This window comes from Pan troglodytes, chromosome 9, assembly GCF_028858775.2.
Source record: "Pan troglodytes isolate AG18354 chromosome 9, NHGRI_mPanTro3-v2.0_pri, whole genome shotgun sequence".
NCBI classification, from domain to species: domain Eukaryota; kingdom Metazoa; phylum Chordata; class Mammalia; order Primates; family Hominidae; genus Pan; species Pan troglodytes.
The window spans coordinates 53134561-53161688 of record NC_072407.2 but is presented as its reverse complement, the minus strand read 5'-3'; the positions used below and the strand labels follow the sequence as shown (position 1 = coordinate 53161688).

The window sequence follows — 27128 nt, the reverse complement described above, 5'->3', positions numbered from 1 at the left end:
ACAATCACCGTTAATAACATAACTTTCATGAAAAAGTGCATTTTACATTCAAAATTTCATAATTAAAAATAGACACTTTCTATTTATCCACCTATACTTTCTAAGCCATAATGAAACAGTCCATATAAGTGGAATTTAGTTTTAAAAAATTGTTTAAAAGAACATATGGTTTGTTTATGAATTTCACTGTGAAAATTTACTCTCTTGGCACACGTACCTTGGGAGTGTGCCAAGATACTCAATTCTGAGGTTCTCTCAAGTGGTTAGCAGTTTAGCATTGTGCACTAATTAGAAAAGACAGTGTTTTACAAATGGAATATATCATGAAATAAAAGTTTATTAATAAATGTGTGAGTAAATGAGGAGAGATATAAAGTCATATAATGGCCGAAGAATGCTGAGAACTTAAATAAAAAGTTGATGAAATGTGAGTGATGTTAAAAACTTCAATGTTGACTTGAGTGGGACAGAAAGGGGACACCATATATATTGTTTCCTATTTTTCTTTACATGTACCCTGAACACAGTGTGATTATGTGGTTTTAATTTGCCTTCTACAGTAACTTCCAGGACGATAATTACAGTGCCAACGGCAACAGTAATAGCATGTACCCTGCATGGAGTGCTAATTACGCTTTAGCACTTACTGTTGTGCTAAATGCTTTACACACATCTCCTCAATTAACCTATAAAACAACAATATGAGTTAGTATTGTGATACTCATTGTAACCAATGTTCAGAGAGTAAGTGAGAGAGCCGGGGCCCAAATTCATGTCTGATGCAAAAGACACTTTGGTAAACACTACTTACTCTCTACTCAATGACGCAAGCATTTAGTAGCCACCTCTGTTGCTCATAGTATTGGCTCATTCTTATGCCTCTGCTCGGGAGACCTTTAATGGCGTCTCACAGCCCACTCACTCAAGAAACATTTATAGAATGACTTTTATATTTCAGGCACTGTGGTGGAAGTAGGAATTAGGTAAAGTCAGTAGTAATGTCCTATCTTGTATTCTTGATTTTAGTAATTACTTTTTAAACTTGGTCAGTTTAACTAATGGTTTGCTAATTTTGTTGATCTTTTTAAAGAATCACCCTTGGTTTCATTGATTTTCTCTATTTATTTTATTATTTCTCTTTCAATCTTTGTAATTTCCTTTCTTATGCTATAGAGTTTAGTTTAGTTTTCTTTGTCCAGTTTCTTAAGGTGAAAGCTTAGCTTAATGATTTGAGATTCTTTCTATATAGGTGTTTACAGCTATGTATTTTCCTTTAAGCACTGTTTTTGCTGCATCTCATAAATATTGATATGTTGTGTCTTCATTTTCATTCATCTCAAAGCATTTTTAAATTGTATTTGCAAGTTCTTCTTTGACCCATTGGTTATTTAAGAGTTAGTTGTTTACTTTCCATATATTTGTGAATTTCCTAAATTTACTTTTGTTATTGATTGCTAAATTCCTTTTATTGTGGTTGGATTAGTAAAAGAAGTATATGAGTAATAAAATGATTGTATAATTTCAACCTTTTAAATTTATCCAGACTCGTTTTACAGACATGATTTATTATGAAAAATGCTCCATGTGCACTTGAGTTACACTATTTTTCAATTTCTTTCGCAAGGAATCTTAGTCATTTTATATCCCAGCCAGAATAGTCATCATGCCTTACACTTGCTCTATGCTTGCCTGCCTCTGTGCCTGGAAGGCTCTTTGCCCTCATTTTTCCATGCCCGGCCCTTATTCATCTTTAAAATCCAGATCAAGTGAAACCTTCTTTAGAAAGTAATTCCTGATCTCACAAGCTGATTCAAGCTTTCTTTTGTCCAAATTTTTTAGAATTTGACCTTTGCTCTGTCATGTTCTGTTTTATATTATGATTGGTTTTATATGTATTTTCTTCTGAGTGATTTATAAACTCTTTGGTGGAAAGACTGAGTCTTGTATATATTTATATTTTTTAGTGAATAAAACACAGTGCCTTAAACATAGTAGACAACAAGTCTTCTCCAAATCGTCAAATCAAAATTAATATGCTACAAGATACAGAATTATAAACTCAATACTGTCTATACATTAATTACTGGACATCTACCATCTACCAAATATGTTCGGAGACATTTTCCAACATTTAATGGTACTTTCTAATATTTTTGTGGTTTGAAATTTTAACATTCAACTATTAAATATTTGTGGAATTTATTTTTTATTTATAAAGTGAGAAAATGACCTAAAGAGATTTATTTCTAAAGAGAACCTAAAGAGAACCTAAAGAGAAATTTCAGTAACATTTTTCAACTGAAACTTCTCCATGTATGTGCATTATTTCTTTCATTGGTATATTAGATTCTTATATATAACTATTATTATGTTCTCTTCTAGTTATTTGTTTACCTCCTTGTGGGGACACTACAATCGTGGCTTTATATTGTGTTGTTTTATGGAAATATGGACTATTAATTTTTATTCTGAAAAGGAAATACATTTACAAAGTTCACAATTCAAAGGGATTTATACTAAAGTTTTCCTCTCATCCATTTACACCCCCAAAGCAACTGATGTTATTAGTTTATAGTATATTAGCATAGTTCTCTGCTGCAGAGAGAGGTCCCGGAAAAAGTGTGTTGCTGGTCCACTGCAAAATGCAGAGGGTTTTATAGATGAGCTGGTGAAGAGGTAGTGTCTGATTTATATAAGTCATGGACAGACTGGTTAGACCAGGTGTGTCATTTGCATAGGGTATGGATTTCTGGTGGCCCCACCCTAATCTTTTATTATTCAGGTGAGTTCTCTGCCTGAGCTGCGTCATAGTGCTCATTTCTCTGTTACTGTGCATGTGATAACAAAACCAGGGAAGATAGACCCTCCATGTGTACATGCCTGGCCCCCAGGTAGCCTTTTTTTCTTTTGTTTTTTTTTTTTTTTGAGACTGAGTTTTGCTCTTTTTGCCCAGGCTGGAGTGCAATGACGTGATCTCGCCTCACCGCAATCTCTACCTCCCAGGTTCAAGTGATTCTCCTGCCTCAGCCTCCCAAATAGCTGGGATTACAGGCATGTGCCACCATGCCCGGCTCATTTTTTGCCTTTTTTTTTTTTTTTTTTTTTAGTAGAGACGGGGTTTCTCCATGTTGGTCGGGCTGATCTCAAACTCCCGACCTCAGGTGATCCGCTTGCCTCGCCCTCCCAAAGTGCTGGGATTACAGGCGTGAGCCACCGCGCCCGGCTCCAGGTAGCCCTTTTCTATTGGCACAGCTGCCAGCATTCTCCCGCACTTTCAGCTTGCTAATCTATGTTTGCAGCTCGATTTTTCAGGCTGCTTTTTGTTAGAAAAAATAATAATAATTTCTTGGGCTGCTTTTTGTTAGAAGGGAAGCTCTGCTGAGGATTCTGTTGCCCCCATTATCTGCTTACTAAATTTCTTTCTACCTCCTGTATCAATATTTTATGTATAATTAAGTATATGTATATTCTTTACTTGCCTTTTGCAAATTTTCTGTTTATTTAATACTCTGCTGTTTTGACTGTGTTGTGCTTTCTACCAATGTAAAATGCCTCTTCATGTTGCTTGATGCTTTATACGTGGCATTTTATTGTAAATAGTTTAAATAAATTTTATAATACATTACTTGAAATTCTGTTTAATATACAAACTCCTTAGTGAAAAAGGGAAAAGAGAGAGGAATTATTTACACTTTGATAGAGCATTTTAAAATGAGATGTTAATTCTAATGAATTTTCCATGAGAAAGTGATCTTACTGATTGTTTCCTTATTGCATGTGCAGTAGATTCTAGGTTAAGTTGAGCTATTCATATTTCCTCAAACAGGTAGACAGGGAACAAGCACCCGTGTACAGGCACAGAAGAAAACAGGACACGACAGAGCATGCTGCACCGCACAGTCTGGAGTGCATGAGGGTGCGTGACCGCAGAGAAAGCCTTACAGGACAGATTGAAATTCTCCACTTTTGATTTCATAACTAAACATCTCAGTATAATATCAGATAATGACATTTATTTTTCCAGGCCATTATTTAAGTGGAGCTGGGTTTAAGGTTTGGAATATTCATTTAACAGGAACAAAATGCCCGTGGTAGGCCCAAAGAAGTCTGTTTTTGCCTTACAGCTGGATTTTCATAAAAATATAGTTACAATTAAGGTCGAGATTATTCAGTTTGAACACTCAGTCTCTTAAGTTTGTCTGGAAACACATTTGTCTCTCTGTAGCTGTTTAGTAAAAGTATATTGTTTTACATGCCCATATCAAGAATAAGTTAATCCATCATCTTAATACAGTAAAGGCAGATATGTTGAAGTGAAACTACAAGAACCCCACCATTTCATAAACGTTACCATGTTTTCTTTCTCAGTCACCTGCTGAAAGATAACCAGGGACCATGGCATATACTGGGTGGTCTGCCTGAATCTTTATTTCTGAATTTTAGAAAATAGCGTGAAGCTTTTAGGGGCTTCTGAAATGAAATCCTTTCTTTTGATCCTCCTGTCTTCTTAGTAGGCGTGTATGAAAGTACTTTGTAAAAAATAACTATATACCAGTGAGACAAATAAGAATGGAAAATTTCAGAGAGTTAGACATCAAGCTCTTTCTTCAGCACATGCTCTGGAAAGCACTTTTAGATTTACTACTAGATACTGGTAAGGCAGATCAAATTCTTATCAATAATTTGAATCTTAATTATACCATTTACTAGTTGCATGACTTTGGGCATGTTATCTAAGCCTCCTGTGCCCCATCTGTGAAGTGGAGGTAGCAATTCCTCAGAATTATGGTAAGGTTTAAATGACGTATTATATTCAAAGCACTTTGCACCCATTAAAGATATTATGAGCAGATGCTCAATAAAGTGAATCCATTAACATTTTAATGCGTTACTTCAAGGTTTTTTTGTGGCTAATAATGTTTTTTTGTGTCCAATAGAAAAATGGGTGGCTCAGCACCACCAGATAGCAGCTGGAGAGGAAGCCTCAAAGTGCCCTACAATGTTGGACCTGGCTTTACTGGAAACTTTTCTACACAGTTAAGAGACTATTTTAATTTTAACTCTTTTAAGGGGGAGCCTTAAAGAAAAAAATACTATAGAGGATGACAGAAAAAGTAAAATTTATGTAATACCAGCAGGAAACAAAACTGCAAGTTAGAACCAGTGTAATTTTTGCCTGTGAACAATTAGAAATCTTTAAACAAGATTGAAGATTTAAAAATTATGAGTGTTGCTGGAACTCAGAAAATGAATAACCCAAAGTATGGTGTTTTGACATGCTGAGCACTTTGAACTAAAGGATAAAAGTCCTTAGATGCAGCTTCAGAATCAATAATTCTGACCTCTTACTTCACCCCACAAGAGCAGAGTGTAAGTTTCTCTCTGAAGTTCCCTTATCTGAAGCTCCTGCAGAAGGAAGACAATGACTTTCCTTCCCCTCCCTGAAATTTTATTAACCAGGGAAGATTGAACTCATGTAGTGGGAAGGAAGACTGAGGCATATCACTTTATCTGCACAGGCTTTGTCACAAGCTGTTGACTGTTCTCTAGTTCCATTCAAGTTCCAAAGAGAATTATTTATAAACTATTGCCTGCTCTTTGGGGCCCATTTAACTCTCTTGAAAACCATTTACCACCCCTCAAAACCACCTGCACCCCCCCACTTCCCCCTCCTCTATGAAGAGGGTGCTAGTTAAACTTCAGCCATTTGGCCTTTGTTTGAGTCTCACATTTTGTTTGGCTCCTGTATACACTGGTGTGTTAGTAAGTTTGTATGCCTTTTCTCCTGTTAATCAATTTTCAGTTTATTTTACCAGACTTGAACCTTCAAAGGCAGAGGGGAAAATTCCCTTAACCCTTATAGTGTTAATCTGTTAACCAGTTTTTTTTTTTTAAGAATGTCTTTTATTTTTGCATTAGAAAACTCAAGATGCACATCCACTCTACCAATGGAGTGATGAGAATTTACAATGTGATAGGTACTCTCAGAGGAGCAGTGGAACCAGGTAAAGGAATCGTTTGCTTAGCAAATATTGATCAAGTAACTGTTATGTGCTGGATACTACCAAGCTCTGGGAGTGCAAAGTGAATCAAAACAAACAAACAAACAAACAAACAAGCGAAGAAAATCAGTGGAACTCACCTAAAAGCAAAGGAAATAAGTATGAAATAATTTTGTATTGTGGTACAGGTGATGAATAAAAGTGAATGTTTGGTGCTAGGCTGGGCAGATGACCAAGGTGAATGATAAATTGTGCAGGCCTCAATTAAAGGATCAAGGGAAGCAGGGTAGGGAAAGATGTGTTTTCTTCCGAGTTTTCTGAATTTTTTTAACCATATTTTTGCATAAATATCTTCATGATAACTATAAACATCGATATAAAATATCACACTTAGAAAATTAAGATAATCTTGTATTAATGAATCCTTTGCATAGTTTTATTTTCTACCACTAAAGCCACTGATAAAATATATGGACATATGATTTCCATAGAATTTCAGATGATCTACTGATTAATACATTTTATACATAGTCTTAGTTCATGAAGGCTCAGTTTCTTATGAACTATTTTGTTCTGTATTTCTTACCAAAACAGATACTATTAAATGCATATTAAACCTATTAATTGCATGTTTCTTACAAGCAGCTAGTGATTTATTTTAGATCAAGAATATTGATATTCTTGTTGTTTGCATATTCTAAAGAGTACTAAACAATATATAAGTGGTTACTATTGAATAATACCGAGTACCTATTTTGTGCCAGTTCCATGATAAGCATTGGAAATGGGGAGATAAAAGAAGACACAGACCCGAGACAAACAACTGACAGTTTGTGAAGGGAGCCATATGCTTAAGGGTGATCAATGCTTTATCACTCCTGAGAGCTGGGTAGGCAAAGAAATTCCCTCTTCTATAGAAAATACTTGAGCTGTACTTTAAAAACTGCATAGAGGGAGAAAATATTTGAGCTGTACCTTAAAAACTGAATGGAGGGAGAAAATATTTGAGCTGTACCTTAAAAACTGAATGGAGGGAGAAAATATTTGAGCTGTACCTTAAAAACTGAATAGAAAGAATAGGAATTGGAGAACTTCCTATGTGGCCACTATGTTCTCTTACTTTGAATATATTAGAAAGTGGTAAGTTAGGTAAGAGAGGAGTAATAGAGAGTTACAAAAAATGTGAATAAGGATAACCTTAAACTTTCTTAATTACTTAATGTAGTACTTATAATTATAGTAATACATTGAAATATATATTTGCTTTATCACATTTATGCTTTCTCAGATAGAAGAAACACATATTAAAATCAGAAATAATATATTTTCACAAATCTTGGGGATCCTAGCCTTTTTTTTTTTTTTTTTGAGGCGTGAGTGCTTTGTATTTAGATGCTATTGAGTCATTTGCAATTTTCTCTTTTATTGACCTGAAATGACAAATAATCTTGTATCTATGCTTTCTAGACAGATATGTCATTCTGGGAGGTCACCGGGACTCATGGGTGTTTGGTGGTATTGACCCTCAGAGTGGAGCAGCTGTTGTTCATGAAATTGTGAGGAGCTTTGGTACACTGAAAAAGGAAGGTAATACAAACAAACAGCAAGAAAAAAAACAACCTATCTGAGTCTCAGTTTAGTCTTCTGTAAAGGGAGTATAAAAATACTACCTCAACCATTACATGTGTTTGGTAAAAATACCAATACAATTTTCAGTGTTGGTTGGTTAATTATATTGTTTATTTATTTTTGCATTTATTTATATAACACATATTATTGATATTTATGTATTAAGTGATAATCTGAAATAAAGGAATTATACTGTTAATGGTTGTTCTTGGCAACTAAGAAGATGAAGATGGGTTACATCACTAGAGAAAACACACTGAAATTAGATTATAAGCCAAAGCTTCCTAGTCAGAGACTGTAAGCAGACGTTCCTCCGTCTCTTCTAACCCCAGACCTCAGATTACGTGTACAAAGTAATTAAGGAGATAGATGCTCTATTCAGAGAAATACTGGTCTTAGGTCTAATGGGATTCTCTCAAAAGTTTGGAATCTGTGTTCTCACATCCTGAGCCCTGGTGTGCTCTCACAAAAATTAGGTTTACACTCGTAACATCACCACTTTAGCCATTTTAGAATCTTCATATGAAAGCCAAAGTAAAATTTAGTTCAAATGTTTGCTTTTTAAAATAATAATTACACATTGAGAGCAGGAAGTTCATTCTCTTTATTGACCCTGCAAACAAGGTGTCTGGGGCTGTAAAATGTAATCTATATATTTTTATCAACCATAAAAACAATAATGTATGTTGTTTGCATAGTATTTACTTTTTTTTTGAGAAATTTTTATATGTCCTATCTTCTTTGAAGTCATAGCAACTAGGGAGAAGACATATTTACTTATCTTCTCATGTTACAGATAAGTTAACCAAGGTTTAGAGAATCAAGTAATTTCCCCAGGATTATGTAGCTAGCATGTGGCAGCATAAGAGAATCAGGGCTGAAACTCAAATTTCTCACTACCAGTCCTCAAAACCATGATGTCTCTATTTAAAATAAAATGTAAAGGCACTCAGTTCTTTTTTCTACACAGCTATCTTATATTTGAAGAAAACAAACAATGGAGACCTAAATTTACATAATTCATGAAGTAGGTAGTGTTTAATTTTATTACAAAAATGTTTCATGATTTTTCTAGGAAATTCCTGTGGTTAACTATACAAAACATCACTGTGACAATTACAGAATATGCCAAAGAAATGGAATGCTGATGAATAATAATAGGAAATTTGAATAATACTATTGACAAAAACAAAAGACTCGAGTTAACAGCTATAGTATACACATTCTTAAGCACAAATGAATATTTACTAAGATGATGACTACTCGCAATTTTGAAAGCACCTACTCAGTGCTTTCTAAACATTATTCCATTTAATCCTCCCACAATCAAGTGGTGTCTTCATCTTTACTCTCTTGTTCCTTGTATACAGATGAAGAAATGGAAGTTTAGTAGGTTTGAATAACTTTCCCTCAGTCACTCTGCTAGTGAGAGAACCAGGGTTTGAAACAAGATCTTGCCTTAACTCCAAGGTCAGTGTTTATAACCTCCGAGACACATCACCCTTCTGTTGAATTATGTGGTTTTCAGCAACAGCAAACATTGCTGTTGCTAACTGAGCCCTTGTTGATTAATTCTGGCAGAGAATGGTGTGAAAGCATACGGACCAGCTGATATTGAACAATTGTTCATTTGATGTCAGAACAACAGGAAAGAGTTCTAAAGGATTTTCTTTCAGTTATATCTGCTTTCAGAATACCAAATGCATCTAGAAATTTCTTTCTTTGTTCTAGGCAGTTGCAGACCACCAATGACTTCCTATGCATAGCGAATCATTATAAACCTATTAGAATGTTTTATGATCTTGCAAGATTTTTACTGTCACATTTCCCCCCTTTTCTATGTAATTGTGCTATTTTGTATTGACAACTTTAAAATCTTACAAAAGAAAGTTACTTAAGTAAAGATTTTTTACTACAATTTGCCCTTCCCAAACCATCAATGACTTTTTTTTTTTTTTTCCAATCTGGGCTTGGTAGTGTCCTGGGTATATTATGAATTTTTTTTCTATCATTTATATATACACATACATTTTAGGGTGGAGACCTAGAAGAACAATTTTGTTTGCAAGCTGGGATGCAGAAGAATTTGGTCTTCTTGGTTCTACTGAGTGGGCAGAGGTTAGTTGGTAATTTGCTATAATATAAATTTTTATAAAATAAAGTAGCCAGGACTTATTTGCCAAGCACATAAAAATAAGAAGTGAATATAATGAGAAAGTATTCAAAGTTTTTTCCCCAAAATCTGAAGTAACATATTCTTGTTCAAAAATCAGCAATAAAAATCTCTGTTGCTAAAGAACTAAGTTTTGTTTGAACCTTTTAGAGCCACTTAATGTCAATTGTCAAAATTAATTTATCTTTATTTCCTGGGAGTATGAGAGTAAATAAGTAGATATGCTAGAAACCAAACATCAAAACAAGGAGTTAGTTTCTTAATCATATTGTAGTTTGTTCTTCAAAATATTGTCTTAGCAAACATGAACGACTTAACAGACTTTTCAGTGAATATCTTGCCATAAACATGTCATTTAAATGGAGAATCTTGTCTGATTCAAAGGGAATTAAACTATTTCAAATTTATGAAAAATATGAAGTTAAATTGTCTCTATTTCCTGACCATGAAGCCAAATTTTCCTGTATCATGTTTGATTTCTATCATGATTCTATTACGCTTTCCAAAATATCTCCTAAAGCTAACTATACAGAGTCTCGCTCTGTTGCCCAGGCTGGAGTACAGTGATGTGATTTCTGCTCACTGCAGCGTCAGCATCCCGGGTTCAAGCAATTCTCCTGCCCTAGGCTCCTGAGTAGCTGGGATTACAGGCATGTGCCACCATACCTGGCTAATTTTTTTATGTTTAATAGAGACAGGGTTTTGCTGTGTTGGCCAGGCTGGCCTCAAACTCCTGAGCTTAAGTGATATGCCTGCCTCGGCCTCCCAAAGTGCTAGGAATACAGGCGTGCGTCACCACGCCTGGCTGTAAGGTATACTTTTCATTTATCTTTCTTAATTCATAATGACCTGCTCTATGTTAAATTATGCTAAAAGTAAGGCAGAAATTTCCACCACAGAATATTTACTAAGCCATTTGAAAAGTAATTTTACCTGCATGTATTGTTGGCTTTATATAACAGAAACGTTAGCTATAAAGTAAATATATGCAAAGTCAATGTTTATTCCATTAATTTCCAGTCATGCTGTAAATATTTATTGGCTCCTTTCATACTCCAGATATTATGTGAAACCCTGTGGACTTTAATTTTCTTTGAAAAAAAAAATGGTGCTCCTGTAGACTTAGTCAAAGTTTTATAAGAAAGAATTTTGCCACTATCTGGAAGAACCTAATATTTTGACGGTGTAATTTGTGTCTTTCAAATTATTTTTTTCACTTACAGTTGTATTTTTTTCATTTTTTATCTTATAGTCAGAATGCTTAGGAAATTATGTATTTTAGAGACTCAGAATTCACATTGATATCTCAAAAAACTTTGCTACGCTTTGTTCTAAAAGTGTGCAATTATCAATATTGACCAGGAGATGGTACCATCCTACAGGAGAGCCTGACTTCATGGTCAGGAGATGATTTAAGTTCACTTATTTTTCATAATATGAAATTTAACTTAAAATTTCATACACTTAAAATACCTTCATTCCATGTGAATCAGACAAGATTCTCTGCTTAAATAATGAGATGTTTATAGGAAGATTTTCACTGAAAAGTCTCTTAGGTCATTCATGTTTGCTAAGACAACTTTTTGAAGGATAAACTACAGTATGGTTAAGAAATTAACTCATTTTCCACTTACCATAAGTATATGGACAATTTCATCTTAAATATTAGCTTTTAACAAGTTTTGCTTGTTGTTTCCTACCAGTAATCTTTATTGAAATTCTTTCAAAGCAGCTCTTTTATGAGAATTTCTTATGTCAAATTTGTCGTTAATATGGGTCAGCTCAATTAGAAATCTACATACATTAAATGTAGATGTGCATTTTGTGGGGGAGGGGGAGTGGGTTATAACTTTATATTTATAGTTTTCCTTTTTATTATAGGAGAATTCAAGACTCCTTCAAGAGCGTGGCGTGGCTTATATTAATGCTGACTCATCTATAGAAGGTGAATATCGTTGGTCTCATAAGAAAAGATGTGATTAAACTAGGAGCAGCAGTCTAGTTAATAAATTATGCACTAACAAGGAAGGCTATGCATTAACGTGTGGTTAGGGAATCTACTGCAACCTCTGACAGGAAGCAGTGTATGAACCCTAGTTGAGAGTTGGGTGAGCCCTAGGTGAACAGGTGTTTCTTTTCTTCTTTCCTTTCCTTTTGTTTTCTTTTCTCTTTTCTTTTCTTTCTTTTCTTACTTTTTTTTTGCTTTGAAGTATAGAGTACTAATTCAGAAAAGCAGCATTCTTTGATTAGCTTCATCTGGCAGATTTCTTTTTATATACAGCAGGAATTTAGTAAGTATCTGTTGAATGATTAACTCAGGGACCTAAAGAGTTCTATAATTTAGAATGGTGTAGAAAAAAAGTATCATTTGTGGGGTGCGGTGGCTCACGCCTGTAATCGCAGCACTTTGGGAGGCTGAAGCGGGTGGATCACTTCAGGTCAGGATTTCGAAACCAGCCTGGCCAACATGGTGAAACCCCATAGATATTACAAATGCAAAAATTAGCCGGGCGTGGTGGCGCACTCAGTATAGATAATATAGTAAATCAATCTTGAATTATAATGTATGCAGGTACTTTAGAAAGGGTAGGATAAAACCACTCTGGGAGTTCAGAGGAAAGGATAATAAAAACTTCAGGAAAGGCTTGAGAAAGGGGATAGGCATTTGAGGCTGACTTTGAAGAATGGAAATACGTTTAATAAGCAAAGGACCAAACTAAAGGAAATCTCAGATTGATTTTCATGAAAATGAAAGAGTCCATTTTCACTACAGTCCAGCTCCACTAATATATCTATATCTTGACCATATGCAACATCCCAGCCATTGCACTCCTGTTCTCTACACTCAGATTGCTCTTCAACACCTCTTTATGTGTTTAATCCTTATCCTTAGACCCTCCTTTGAAATGTTACTTTTTCAGGGAAGACATGTCTTCATGGCACTCATCACTGTCATTATTAAGTAATTATTTGTTTTACAAGTAATAGACTGTATTCTTTAACAAGGAACAGACAGTATCTTGCTTATTCACTCCTAGATTCCTAATGTCTTATTAAATAAATATTTGTGGTACGGTTGCAAAAAAAAAAAAAAGGACTAAATGAATGAAGGGGGAATTTTTTAGAATATTTTCTTTAGTGTATTAGTAAATTTGCCATGTCAACACTCGGAACATGAGACCTTGATGGAGTCACGTTGGCATTTTCTTTTTCTTTTTCTGTTTTTTTTTTGTGTTTTTTTGTTTCTGTTCTTTTTCTGTTTTTTGTTTGTTTGTTTGTTTTTTTCTGTTTCTGTTCTTCTTCTGTTTTTTTGTTTGTCTGCTTGTTTGTTTTGAGTCAGGGTCTCACTCCGCAGCCCAGGTTGGAGTGCGTGGAGCGATCATGGCTCACTAGTCTTGATTTCCCAGGCTCAAGTGATCCTCCAACCTCAGCCTCCTTGGTAGCTGGGACTACAGGCAAATGCTAGACGTCCAGCTAATTTTTGTATTTTTAGTGGAGATGACGTTTGACCATATTACCCAGGTTGGTCTCAAACTCCTGGGCTCAAGCTGTCTATCCACATTGTTCTCCCAAAATGCTAGGATTACGGGTCTGAGCCACAGCTCCCAACCTTCCTTTTCTTCTTTGTCAATGCCTCTGAGCTACACTGTTCTGAAAGTTAGTTTACACAGTGCATTTGGTTATTCTTTTCTCCTTCTCTTAGGGTAGTGGCTAAGAGCTTGACCTTTGGCGTCAGATGCCTGGATTCATTCCTGGCCCTGCAACTTCCTATTTGTGTGACCCAAGCTACTTACTTTCTGTGCCTCAGTTTTCTCACTTCTAAATATAACTTCTAAGAGCTCCTATCTCAAAGGCTCCTGTAAGGGCAAAAAAAGTTACATTTGCAAATCTCCCAGACCTGTGCCTTGCACAGAGTAAATGTCAAAAAAAGTTAACTTTGATTAGTATCATTACACCTACTTAAAACACATAATAAGGTGAAATATATATATGTATATATATGTATATTATATGCCCACCCAGAATAAATACTCCAAATATATTTTCTTGAAACGTAGAATAACGTTCTCTTTATTGATAGTTTTTTTCTGTTTTGTTGTTGTTGTTGTTGTTGTTATTGTTGTTTTGAAATGAGATCTTGTAGTATTGTCCAGGATAGTTTCAAACTCCTGAGCTCAACTGATCCTCCCCCGTCAGCCTCCCAAGTAGCTGGGAAAACAGGTGTGTGGCACCATACTTGGCCATAGTTTTTTAAGATTTGATATTTTAATGTATTTTAAAAACTCATTAAGCTTTGCTACTTATGTCATCCCTGGCTTGAAATTGCTCCATTGTGTCTCTATAATTTTCAAAATCGAGAACAAAGGACAGGAGGTACTATATGATTGGGACACCATTCATCTCACTTGTTTTATATTTTTACATTGTATTAATGTTTCTTTCTCAAATAATACAAATAATCATAGATTCTGAAATTTCTAATGTTAAAATGTAAAATTTACAAATAAAGCGAAACTCCCCAATGCAAACTACTCTCAAACTTAGTCCTCTCTCCAAAGGTATTACTGTCCTCAGTTTTGGGTGTTTCCATCATGTTGGCATTAATATATAGAATTTAGCTTCACAAAGCACCAAGAGCGTAGTGGGTGCTATCTCAGGTGCTTTACACGTAAAAAAATTATTCAGTACTCACAATAACTCTCTGAGATAAGTAAGTAAATATTTTTATTATCCCTTTTGTATAAAAGAAGAAACTGACACTCAGAGAGGTTAAGTAATTTTCCCAAGGCCACACAGCTAGTGAAGGGTTGAGCTTAGACTCAAATCAGACTGATCTGTTCCAACTTTACCCTTCTAACCATTACACTCTATTGTCTCTCACCACCTTATACAGGTATTTGGTATCATATTACAGCTAAATGGTTCTACAACTTGCCTTTTTCATTCAGCAACACATTATGAAAAACTTTCCATATCAGCACATATCTCTGTTTCACTTAAAAAACAAACACTACCACCAGACAACAAAAATCTACAATGTATTCAATAGGACAAATTTTGTATCAGTTTTCTAGCTGCTGGACAGATTGCTTCAGTTTGTTGTGGTTAATATTATTTTATTTGCATGCTTTTTTGGTATAATGTGAGGAGAGGGTAGAGAGCTACAAGTATATTTATTTGGTCTTCAGATGTGGGCAATTAAATTGTAATAAATGCTGCCAAACTACTCCACTCCCCAATTTCCACTCTTATAAGCACTTCTGTTTTAAAAATTACATTGGCTGTTTGTACATATTTATTCTTCCAGATAAATTTTAGAATCTAAAATCAAATATTTAAGTTCCATAAACAATTCTGTTGTGGTGTCACTATTTTAAAAGCCTCAACTTTTGCTGTTCTCAAACATGGATCTGAGGCTTTGGGATAAAAGCTAGTTGCCATCCTCTGAGTGTTTCATGTGCTTTTACATTTCTGGGCATTCACACAGGCTATGCCTTTAGCTGCAAATACCATTTTTCCCCCCAACTGTGTCCTGGTTCTAGAAAACCCAGTTCAAGAGTCCCCTCTCCAAGTTTGTGAATTTGTCTTGACTTCCCTCCCCCAAAACTCCTCCTGAGTCAGCAGCCCCTCCCTGTGCTGTCTTGGCTTCCCAAGAACACCTCTCCTGGGTGCTTCACTTGATTGTCACAACCACCAGCCCCCTCCTGAGGAATGGGGACTGAAACTCTAAGAAGAGCACCTGGTTCACAAATTCATTGTTACAACAAATATTGATTGGTTAAATGCCAAATTCTAGGATTGTTCTAAACACTTGGGGTATGGCAGCAAACAAGAGAGTGCACCTTATCCCAGGGGACTTATCGTCTAGTGGGAGGGCCAATAATAAAAAGACAAGTACTTAATATGTTTTATGTTAAATAGATGAGTAATATAGAGAAACATGAGCCAAGGTTAAAAGAGAGAGTGGCTAAAATTAGGGGGTAAGAGAGTGCTATTTTAGGTAGGGTGATCAGGGGAAATCTCTCAGAAAAACATGACATTAGACCAGAGGAGGAGGAGTAAGTCATGCAGATATAATGCAGAATACTGTTCCAGGCTGGAAGGACAGTGTGTGCAAAGATACTGAGGGAGTATTCTTGGGCAGAATGTAAAATGCAGATTTTGAGAGGTGACCTAGGGTTTCATATATGGCAGTGTGGGCCATGGTGAGAATGATGGACTTTACAGAGTTAGTTGGGAAGCCATTGGAGAGTTACAGTTGAAATCAGGTTTTAAAACAATCATTCTGGTAGGAATTTAGCAGTGGTCTTTGAAGAAAATAATAACAGAAAGAAATTAAATTTTAAAATCTATTCTTTTCTTATTTTTCAGGAAACTACACTCTGAGAGTTGATTGTACACCGCTGATGTACAGCTTGGTATACAACCTAACAAAAGAGGTATATAATTACATATAATTTAAGAAAACCCAAATTCTACAAATGATGTTTTCTTGAGGTATTATTATGTTAAACATTGGTGGTGTTTTATAACTTCTTGTCTTCATTTCATATAACATATATGACATCACATCTTCACAGACCATCACATCTAGTAAACTGTTTACACAGATTGCCTCATTTCTCACCACACCACTGTGAGGTAGCCCATTAGTAGCATCATGTCTACCATCTCCATTCTTAAAACAGTGAAACTGAGCTCAAAGAACATTGGCCACCAAAGTCACACACAACTTGTACGGTAGCCGAACCAAGACTCGGTCCTATGGCTCAACTCCTTAATTAAAAAACTTGTTTATACTCTTCAGTATAGTGATACCAATTAATTCAGAACACAGGAATCATTAAATGTTCTAACTGATTGAGAAAGAATATTCATAAGAATACCAGGTGCTGGCTTCCAGGGACAGAGGCTAGATGAGATCACAATTACATTTTTTCAGATAGGGATTATAAATAAAATTTAAATGCCATTAAGCTTTGGTTTCAAAAGAATGGAATGGAGGAGTGACCAAGATGACTGACTAGAAGCAACTATGGTGTGTGGCTCTCACAAAGAGAAATTGAAGGGGCAAGTAAATACAGCACCTTCAACTGAAACGAGCAGATACTCACATTGGGACTAATCAAGGAAACAACCCAACCCAAGGAGAATGGAGAAAAGCAAGGCAGGACGACGGCCCACCTGGGAATGACACAGAGTCAAGGGAACCTCCCCAACCCAGGAAAATGATGAGCGAATGTGCAACCCCAGGAAACCATGCTTTTCCCATGGATCTTTACAACCCTTAGGTCAGCAGATACCCTTGTGAACCCACTCCACCAGGGCCTTCAGTCTGATACACAGCTGCATGGAGTCTTAGCAGAACAGCCACTTAGGCATGCACGGAGACACAGGAGCTTTAGATACACCAGCTTTCCAGGCTTCATGGCAAAAGTAACTGCAACTCCAGCACAGCAGGAGGTTAGACCCCCATACATACCCATAAAAAAGAGGCCGAATTCAAGGGCCTGAGCAGTGATGGTCTGCAGGCCCCACTTCCACAGCACTTCACAGGATAAGACCCACTGGCTTGGATTTCCAGCCAGCCACTGGTAGCAGTGTTGTGCCTATCTGGGAAAGAGCTCTTGGGTGGTGGTGGGGGGCAGGGAGGTGGGGGTGGAGGGGTGGGCTGCCATCTTTGCTGTTTGGGTGGCTTAGCCATTCCCACCTTTAGGCTTTGGAGAGCCCAAGATGACTGGGGGTGGAAGCGGTACCCCAGCACAGCACAGTGGCCTCACAAAAACGTGGCCAGACTTCCTTATAAAGCAGATCCCCAACTGCGTTCCTCATCAATGGGTGGAGCCTCCCAACTAGGGTTTCTGGCTACCCCACTGGTGTTCTCTGGTTTTAGGACACCCTGGGATGGAGCTGCCAGGAGGAGGGGCAAACCACCATCTTTGCTGTTTGGGTGACTTAGCCATCCCAGGTTTCAGACTTCGGAGTGTCCAAGACAACCGAGGGCTGAAGTGGACCCTCACCACAGCACAGTTGCTCTACAAAAACGTGGCCAGGCTACTTTTTAAACTGGGTCCCTGATCCTTTTCCTCCTGTCTGGGTAAGACCTCCTAGTGGGGTCTCCAGCCACCTCCTACAGGTCTGTTCAGGCTGGCAACATGTCTATAACTCCCTTGGATGGAGGTCCTACAGTAAGAAGCAGGCTGCATTCTTTACTGTTTCACAGCCATCACCGATGATTCCTCCAGGTACTGTAAAATCTGAGGCAACTAGCGATTGGAGTCGACCCCCCAGCACAACACAGCAGCTCTGCAGAAAAGTGGCTAGACTGTTTAAAAAAAAAAAAAAAAGAAAAGAAAAGAAAAAAAAGGACAAGCTCCACTCAAAGGTCACCAACCTCAAAGATCGAAAGCAGATAAGCCCACAAAGATGAGAAAGGATCAGTACAAGAACATTGAAAACTCAAAATGCCACAGTGCCCTCTTTCCTCCAAATGACTGCATCACTTCTCCAGCAAGGTTTCGGAACCGGGTTGAGGCTGAGATGCCTGAAATGACAGAAGTAGAATTCATAATATGGATAGGGACAAAGTTTACTGAGGTAAAGGAGCGTGTTGTAACCCAATTCTAGGAAGCTAAAAATCATGTTAAAACATTGCAGGAACTGACAGTAAAATGAGCCAGTTTAGAGAAGAATAGAGCTGAAAAATACTACAGCAACTTCACAATGCAGTCACAAGTATTAATAGCAGTATAGACCAAGTGAAGGAAAGAATCTTAGAGTTGAAGACTGTCTTTCTGAAATAATACAGGCAGACAAGAATAGAGAAAAAGGAATGAATAAAACCACCAAGAAATATGTGATTATGTAAAGAGACTGAATCTATGGCTGATTGGTGTACTTGAAAGAGATAGGAAGAATGGAACCAGCTTGGAAAACATATTCCAGGATATAATCCATGAGAATTTTCCCAACATAGCTAGATAGGCCAACATTCAAATTCAGGAAATGCAGAGAACCTCAGTAAGATACTACTTGAGAAGATCATCCCCAAGACACATACTCATCAGATTCTCCAAGGACAAAATGAGAGAAAAAATGTTAAAGGCAGCTAGAGGGAAAGGCCAGGTTACCTACAAAGGGAAGCCCATCAGCCTAACAGTGGACCTCTCAGCTGAAACCCTGCAAGCCAGAAGAGATTGGGGGCCAATGTTCAACATTCTTAGAAAAAATAAATTCCAATCCAGAATTTCATATCCGACCACATTAAGCTTTATACGTGAAGGAGAAATAAGATTCTTTCAAGACAAGCAAATGCTGAGGGAATTTGTTACCACCAGACCTGTCTTAACAAGAGTTATTGAGAGAAGTACTAAATATGGACAGGAAAGACTGTCACCATCCATGACAAAAACACACTGAAGTACACAGACCAGTGATACTATAAAGCAATCACATAAGTCTGCAGAATAACCAGCTAACATCATGATGACAGGATCAAATCCACACATTTCAATTCTAATCTTATATGTAAATGGGCTAAATACACCAATTAAAATACATAGAGTGGCAAGCTGGATAAAGAACCAGGACCTATTGGTATCCTGTCTTCAAGAGACCCTTCTCATATGCAATGACACACATAAGTCAAAATAAATAGATGAAGGAAAGTCTACCAAGCAAATAGAAAACAGAAAAATGCAGGAGTTGCAATTCTAGTTTCTGACAAAACAGACTTTAAACCAACAAAGATAAAAAAAAGACAAAGAAGGGCATCACGTAACGGTGAAGGATTCAATTCAACAAGAAGAGCTTACTGTCCTAAATATATATGCACATAATACAGGAGCACCCAGATTCATAAGGCAAGTTCTTAGAGACCTTCAAAGAGACTTAGACTCCCACACAATAATAGTGGTAGACTTTAACAGCCTATTGAAAATATTAATTAATTTTCAAAACATAAAATAACAAAGATATTCATGGCCTAAACTGAGTACTGGATCAAATGGACCTGATAGATATCTACAAAATTCTCCACCCAGAAACAACAGAATAGACATTCTTCTCATCAGCCCATGGCACTTACTCTAAAATTCATCACATAATTGGAAGTAAAACACTCCTCAGCAAAAGCAAAATAAATGAAATTAAAAACGTCTCTTGTACTGCCGTGCAAATTCAAAATCAAGAGTAAGAAATTCACTCAAAACTATGCAATTCCATGGAAATTGAATAACCTGCTCCTGAATGACTTGTGGGTATATAATGAGATAAAAGCAGGAATCAAGAAGTTCTTTGAAACTAATGAGAACAAAGATATGACACACCAGAATCTCTGGGACACAGCTAAGGCAGAATTTAAAGGGAAATTTATAGCACTAAATGCCCACATTAAAAGTTAGAAATATCTGGCCAGGTGTGGTGGCTCACACCTGTAATCCCAGCACTTTGGGAGGCCGAGAAGGGCAGATCACAAGGTCAGGAGATCGAGACCATCCTGGCAAACACAGTGAAACCCCGTCTCTACTAAAAATACAAAAAATTAGCCAGACGTGGTGGCGGGTGCCTGTAGTCCCAGCTATTCGGGAGGCTGAGGCAGGAGAATCGCTTGAACCCGGGAGGTGGAGGTTGCAGTGAGCTGAGATCACGTCACTGCACTCCAGCCTGGACAACAGAGAGAGACTCCGTCTCAAAAAAAAAAAAGAAAAAAACATTAGAAAGATCTCAAGTTAACAGCATAGTGTCAAAACTAAATATACTAGGGAACAAAAGCAAACAAACCCCAAAGCTAGCGGAAGACACAAAGTAACCAAGACCACAGCTGAACTGAAGGTGTTGGAGACATGAAAAACCCTTCAAAATATTAACGAATCCAGGAGCTGATTTTTTGAAAAAAATTAATAAAAAATAGAGTGCTAACTAGACTAATAAAAAAGAAAAGTGATGAGATTCAAATAAACACCGTCAGAAATGATAAGGGGGAATATTCCCACTGACCCCACAGAAATACAAACATCAGAGAACATTATAAACACCTCTATGCACATAAACTAAAGAATCTAGAAGAAATGGAAATTAGCTGGGTGTGGTGGCAGGTGCCTGTAATCCCAGCTGCTCGGGAGGCTGAAGCAGGAGAATTGCGTGAACGAGGTTGCAGTGAGCAGAGATCACGCAATTGCACTCTAGCCCAGGTGACAGTGCAAGACTTCATCAAAAAACAAAACAAAAACAGAAAAAAAAAGAAAAGAAAAGGAAAAAGAAAAAAAAGGATAAATTCCTGGAAACATACACCTTCTGAAGGCTGAACCAGAAAGAAATTGAATCCCTGAACAGGCCAATCATGAGTTCTGAAACTGAGGCAGTAATAAATAGCTTACCAACCAAAAAAAGCCGAGGACCAAATGGATTCACAGCTTAATTCTACCAGAGGTACAAAGAAGGGCTGGTACTATTTCTATTGAAACTATTGCCAAATAATTAGGAGGAGAGACTCCTCCCTAACTAATTCTATGAGGCCAGCATCATCCCAATACCAAAATTTGGCAGAGATACAACAGCAACAAAAATTCAGGCCAGTATCTATGATGAACAATGATGCAAAAATCCTCAATAAAATACTGGCAAACAGAATCCAGCAGCACATTAGAAAGCTTATCCACCACAAACAAGTAGGCTTCATCCCAGGGATGCAAGGTTGATTCAACATATGCAAATCAATAAATGCAGTTAATCACATAGGCAGAACTAGAAACAAAAACCACATGATTATCTCAATAAATGCAGAGAAAAGCTTTCAATAACATTGAATATCTCTTCATGTTAAAAACTATCAATAAACTAGGTATTGAAGGAGCAAACCTCCAAATAATAAGAGCCATATATGACAAACCCACAGCCAACATCGTACTGAATGGGCCAAAGCTACAAGCAGTCCTTTTCAAAACTGACACAAAATAAGGATTCTTCTCTAATCACTCCTATTCAACATAGTATTGGAAGTGCTGGCCAGGGTAATCAGGCAAGACAAAAAAATAAAGCTCATTCAAATAAAAAGAGAGGAGGTCAAACTATCCCTGTTTGCAGATGACATTATTCTATATCTAGGAAATTCCATTGTCAAAGCCCAAAAGCTCCTTAAGCTGATAAGCAACTGTAGCAGTGTCAGGATACAAAATCAATGTACAAAAATTGCTAGCATTCCTATACACTAACAACAGACAAGCCAAGAGCCAAGTCACAAATTAACACTCATTCACAATTACCACAAAATGAACAAAATACCTATGAATACAGCTAACTCAGGAGGTGAAAGATCTCTACAAGGAGAACTACAAACCGCTGCTCTAAGAAATCAGAGATGACATATTCAAATGGAAAAAACATTCCATGCTCATGGATAGGAAGAATCAATATCATTAAAACGGCCATATTGCCCAAAGTAATTTATAGATTCAGTGCTATTCCTATTAAACTATTATTGGCATTCTTCACAGAATTTGAAAAATTTAAAATTCATATGGATCCATAAAAGAGCCCATATAACCAAGGCAATCCTAAGCAAAAAGAACAAAGCTGGAGACATCAAACTATACTATGAGGCTACAGTAACCAAAACAGCATGATACTGGTACAAGAACAGACATTGCGGTTTATTGTATATTATTGAATGAGTTTGGCAACCCTACTGGCAAGAAAGAATATTAAATTGAATCCTTACCCTTAACCAGCTTACTTCTTTTTATTTTCTTTGTTGTGAGATGAGAAATAGTTTTGACTGTAGTATCTTTTAATTCAGAAAAATAGACAAAAAGATCATACGCTATGCCATTCATCTAAAGACAATGGCTTGGTATGAATTTGGTGTAGCCTGTTTATGCTATGCACTTCATACATTTATTTTTATAATATAGTTCACCTATATATAATCACATGAGTATTTTCCCACTTGTCAGAAACTTATAATTCTTGATGACTGCTAATGTATGGATAGCATCCCTTGTTTTTGCTGAATTGTGGCTTAGTTACTCACTTCTGGTTAATGGACATCTAGTTTTTAATATATCTGATTTGTAAGTATTCTCTTTTTTTCTTTTAATTTGTGTAGCTGAAAAGCCCTGATGAAGGCTTTGAAGGCAAATCTCTTTATGAAAGTTGGACTAAAAAAAGTCCTTCCCCAGAGTTCAGTGGCATGCCCAGGTAAACAAATGAATGAAGTTTCCACTGAATTCAGTGTGGGATTGTTTTGAAAATAAAAGCATATTTTCTTTCAATCATTAAGTGAAAAATTAAGTTTCAAAATGGTCTAAAATCTGATAAAGAAAAGCATTACTTTGGTTCACAAATAAAATATTACTGTGTGTTTTGTAGTTAAATCTGCAGGATATCAAAATGTGATTTATCTTTAGAATACGTAATATATACATATGGAACATTTCAACAGATTGTAAAGATTGGTCATTTCTTATATGAAATGCGTGGGATGAGAAGTGTTTTGGACTTTGGATTTTTTTAAGATTTTGGAATATTTGCATTATACTTACTGGTTGAACATCCCTAATCTGAAAATTCATAATCTGAAATGCTTCAGTTAGCATTTCCTTTCAGTGTCATGTAGGTGCTTAAAAACTTTTGGATTTTGCAGCATTTTTAAAAATGTTCTAATCTTTAATTTTTGTGAGTATGTAGTAGGTGTATTTATTTTTGGGGTGCATGAAATGTTTTGATACAGATTTTGGATTTTTGGATTAGGGATACTCAACCCATGATAGAGATAATGGTGAAAAGTAATTTTCCTCGTTTTTCTGCCACCTCATCACCTTGTAATTATCCTTTTTCTGAATATCATATAGTTAACAAATATTTTGCTTATTGCAATAAAAATGCAAGCATCATTTCAACATTGGTTGTATCTTCACAAGCAAGGGAAGAAGAATAAATATCTCAGTGCTCTGAGTTTGTCGATGTCAACAGCACTATTTATATTATTAAGGGCAAAATTTATGTCCAAATTATCTGAAAAATATTTGCTTTTCACTCTATTATGTACAACAAATAAAGATGATAAATGGAATGAAATAATCTTAAGGAAAATGTTTTCCAACTTCAGAAACCTTTAACAAAATGTGACATAAAATAGTCATTCCTACACGAAATACTCATAGAAGGAGATATTTTGTGATCAAAATTAATATTCTTTTCATGTTTTTGCTGCATGTCTAAAGCTGTATGTTTAAAATTACATTTATAATAGTAAGAATGGGGTTTAGTTTAATGGACATGTAATCTGTGCTTAATGAACAAATTACTTTGAAATAATTCTGTTGTTTTATCTCTAAAAGGATAAGCAAATTGGGATCTGGAAATGATTTTGAGGTGTTCTTCCAACGACTTGGAATTGCTTCAGGCAGAGCACGGTATACTAAAAATTGGGTAAGTGAATCTCAAATTATCCAAGATTATTTATGAATATGTTTTAACTAAACAAATAATTCTGACTCCAAAAAGTGACTCAAGCATTAGAGGAATAGAGAAATTTGAAAGCAGAGGGAGAAGTCTCAATGGTTGACAGTATCACTACTACGTAGGATAACTCCTGTATCTGGTATTCCAACCCTAAATTCAAGTGTCAGTTGGTATCAATACTCATGTCTGCAAATGTGAACTTCTGTGTACTCCTTTAAACATATTTTCTGTTTCATTTGGTGGCATTGCATTCACTCAGTCATTTAAGTTGGAAATGTAGGAATTGTCTTTGATTTCACCCTCCTCCTTATTCAAAATTAGTATCTCCCCATTATCATTCAAAATTAATGAGTGTATTTGGATTTCCATCTCTTACTGTATCTCCAATTATTAAACAAATAACAAGTCATTAAACAAATGAAAAATGGTATATATATATTAGTCTGTTTTCCTGCTCCTAATAAAGACATACCCGAGACTGGGTCATTTAAAAGGGAAATATGTTTAATTGACTCACAGTTTCATATGGCTGGGGAGGCATCACAATCATGGCTGAAGGTGAGTGAGGAGCAAAGTTACATCTTACCTGGCAGCAGGCAAGAGAGCATATACAGGGGAACTTCCCTTTATAAAACCATCAGCTCACATGAGACTTATTCACTATCACGAGAGCAGTGCAGGAAAACTCGTCCCCCATGATTCAATTACCTCCCACAAAGTCTCTCCCATGACACGTGGGGATTATCATAATTCAAGGTGAGATTTGGGTGGGGACACAGAGTCAAATCATATCAGTATAATACACTGTGTACGTGTAAAAGTCATGATTCCCTTTCTTTTGTTGTTGATTTTATATATATATATATATATATATATATATATATATATATATATATATGGTTTTCATTTTCTTCAAAGTAAATTGGGTACATAGTTTATAAAATGTCAAGTAGTTTTATAAGAACACTGGTTTATAATTAAAAACAGTTGTTTCTTATTTCCATTTCATATTCATACCACCCCTGATTTCTGTTCATCAGATGAAACCTTTGTCAACTTTTATGATACATCCATATTTATAAGTAATATTTTAATCCTGATACTTTTTCAATTTTAAATTTTATGTTATAAAGAAAAATCATTCTCACAGTTATAAAAATGGTAAGGAAGAGTTCATCCAAAACTATTCCAATAAGAATATTGCAATAATAAGAGATCGAGCTCAACTCCAAATACAGAAAAGACATTTGGTGATTTAGAGTTGACATTAAGTTTCTGTAAGCCTTTCTTCATGGGCTATTCTTCCCAGATGGAAAATCTTCAGTCTCCTGTCTGTGAGGTAGGAGGTTAGGCAGAGTTATGCAGGAGGTGATAGTGAGGATAAATATTAATATTGTCTACATTTTACTATGAAAAAATTACAACAAAGAAAAGTCAAATGACCACCTAAAGTTTTTGGTAGTAAGTCCTGAAGCCTAGATTCAAACCCTGGCAGGGTAATTCCAGAATCCCAGTCTCTTCAACACATCAGTACATAAAATGTCCTTTTATATTAATAATAAAAAATAAGCATCTTAAGATGATCAAAAGTGATAAACCAGCAATTCACAGTTTGAAAAGTCCTTCCTTCTACCTATACTTTTGGTTTTTCTGACACCTGTCTGGGCCTCCCTTCTCTCTCCTTAGTGAGATTTTGGATCCACTACTGCACCCCTCACCACTCAGACTCTCCAGCCTTCAGCAAACTGCTTGTCAGACAATCATTTACCCATGGAATTTTAGTGATTAAGCAATTTAGTGTCTTCTCCTATATAATATTGTGTAATACTTATGTACTTGCCTTTAACAATTCGTCTTCTTATTTTTATCCAAATGCAAGATTGTCTTGTCTTTTTTTTCAGATTCTTAAAACATGAATCTAAGAATGCAATCTTCTGCATTCTTAGAGGCAAGCCAGTTTGGTCCCTTTCAAATAATTTTTAAATAATATTTGTTATATCATATACACATATTTTAATTGATACAAGCCTGGAATGTGTTTATGTATCATAATATTAGCCATTTAGGATGTAGCTTATTGAGATGCTTAGGTACTTTCCTTGATCCATCACTGACCAATCTTACTAATACTAATAGTAAATATGGTGCTAATCATTTTTTTGTAAGCTATCCTATAAGAGATATGTTTTGTTATTTTTTCTGTAGGAAACAAACAAATTCAGCGGCTATCCACTGTATCACAGTGTCTATGAAACATATGAGTTGGTGGAAAAGTTTTATGATCCAATGTTTAAATATCACCTCACTGTGGCCCAGGTTCGAGGAGGGATGGTGTTTGAGCTAGCCAATTCCATAGTGCTCCCTTTTGATTGTCGAGATTATGCTGTAGTTTTAAGAAAGTATGCTGACAAAATCTACAATATTTCTATGAAACATCCACAGGAAATGAAGACATACAGTGTATCATTTGGTATGTTACCTTTCCTTTTTCAAATTCCTCATCTGTATGGTCCTATTAATCTCCTAAATATAATGGGCTATCTTAGGTCATTTATTATTTATTGCTATTTCAAGTGATCCAATATTCTGTTTATGTCTATAAATGTATTTTCCATTTTATGGATGCTCACATCTTATAATATAAAAATATAAATACCTTGTAAAACACAAAAGATGATGGCTTCTATATTGTTCCTTTTCTTGAACTATAGAGCAGTGCCATTAGAAATTATGTTCTTTAAGCATTTGATGATCCCAATTTCTATTTCAGATTCACTTTTTTCTGCAGTAAAGAATTTTACAGAAATTGCTTCCAAGTTCAGTGAGAGACTCCAGGACTTTGACAAAAGCAAGTATGTTCT

General features: G+C 35.9%; 1 protein-coding gene across 8 annotated transcripts in view; it reads left to right on the top strand.

The window, feature by feature from the left end:
• The window catches only part of LOC451185 (glutamate carboxypeptidase 2), a 71215-nt gene that overhangs the window by 27761 nt on the left and 16326 nt on the right, over positions 1-27128 (top strand). For 7 of the 8 annotated variants that reach the window (XM_024347135.2, XM_024347132.3, XM_024347133.3 and 4 more), the window contains 10 exons: positions 4938-5036; positions 5920-6005; positions 7470-7589; positions 9667-9749; positions 11686-11749; positions 16177-16244; positions 22910-23001; positions 24144-24234; positions 26473-26737; positions 27038-27119. In XM_024347135.2, the coding sequence (XP_024202903.1) occupies positions 4938-5036; positions 5920-6005; positions 7470-7589; positions 9667-9749; positions 11686-11749; positions 16177-16244; positions 22910-23001; positions 24144-24234; positions 26473-26737; positions 27038-27119 (1050 nt within the window). Of the gene's footprint in view, positions 1-3173; positions 3917-4937; positions 5037-5919; positions 6006-7469; positions 7590-9666; positions 9750-11685; positions 11750-16176; positions 16245-22909; positions 23002-24143; positions 24235-26472; positions 26738-27037; positions 27120-27128 lie in introns of those variants that run through there. The other variant, XM_024347138.3, reaches the window with a different exon arrangement.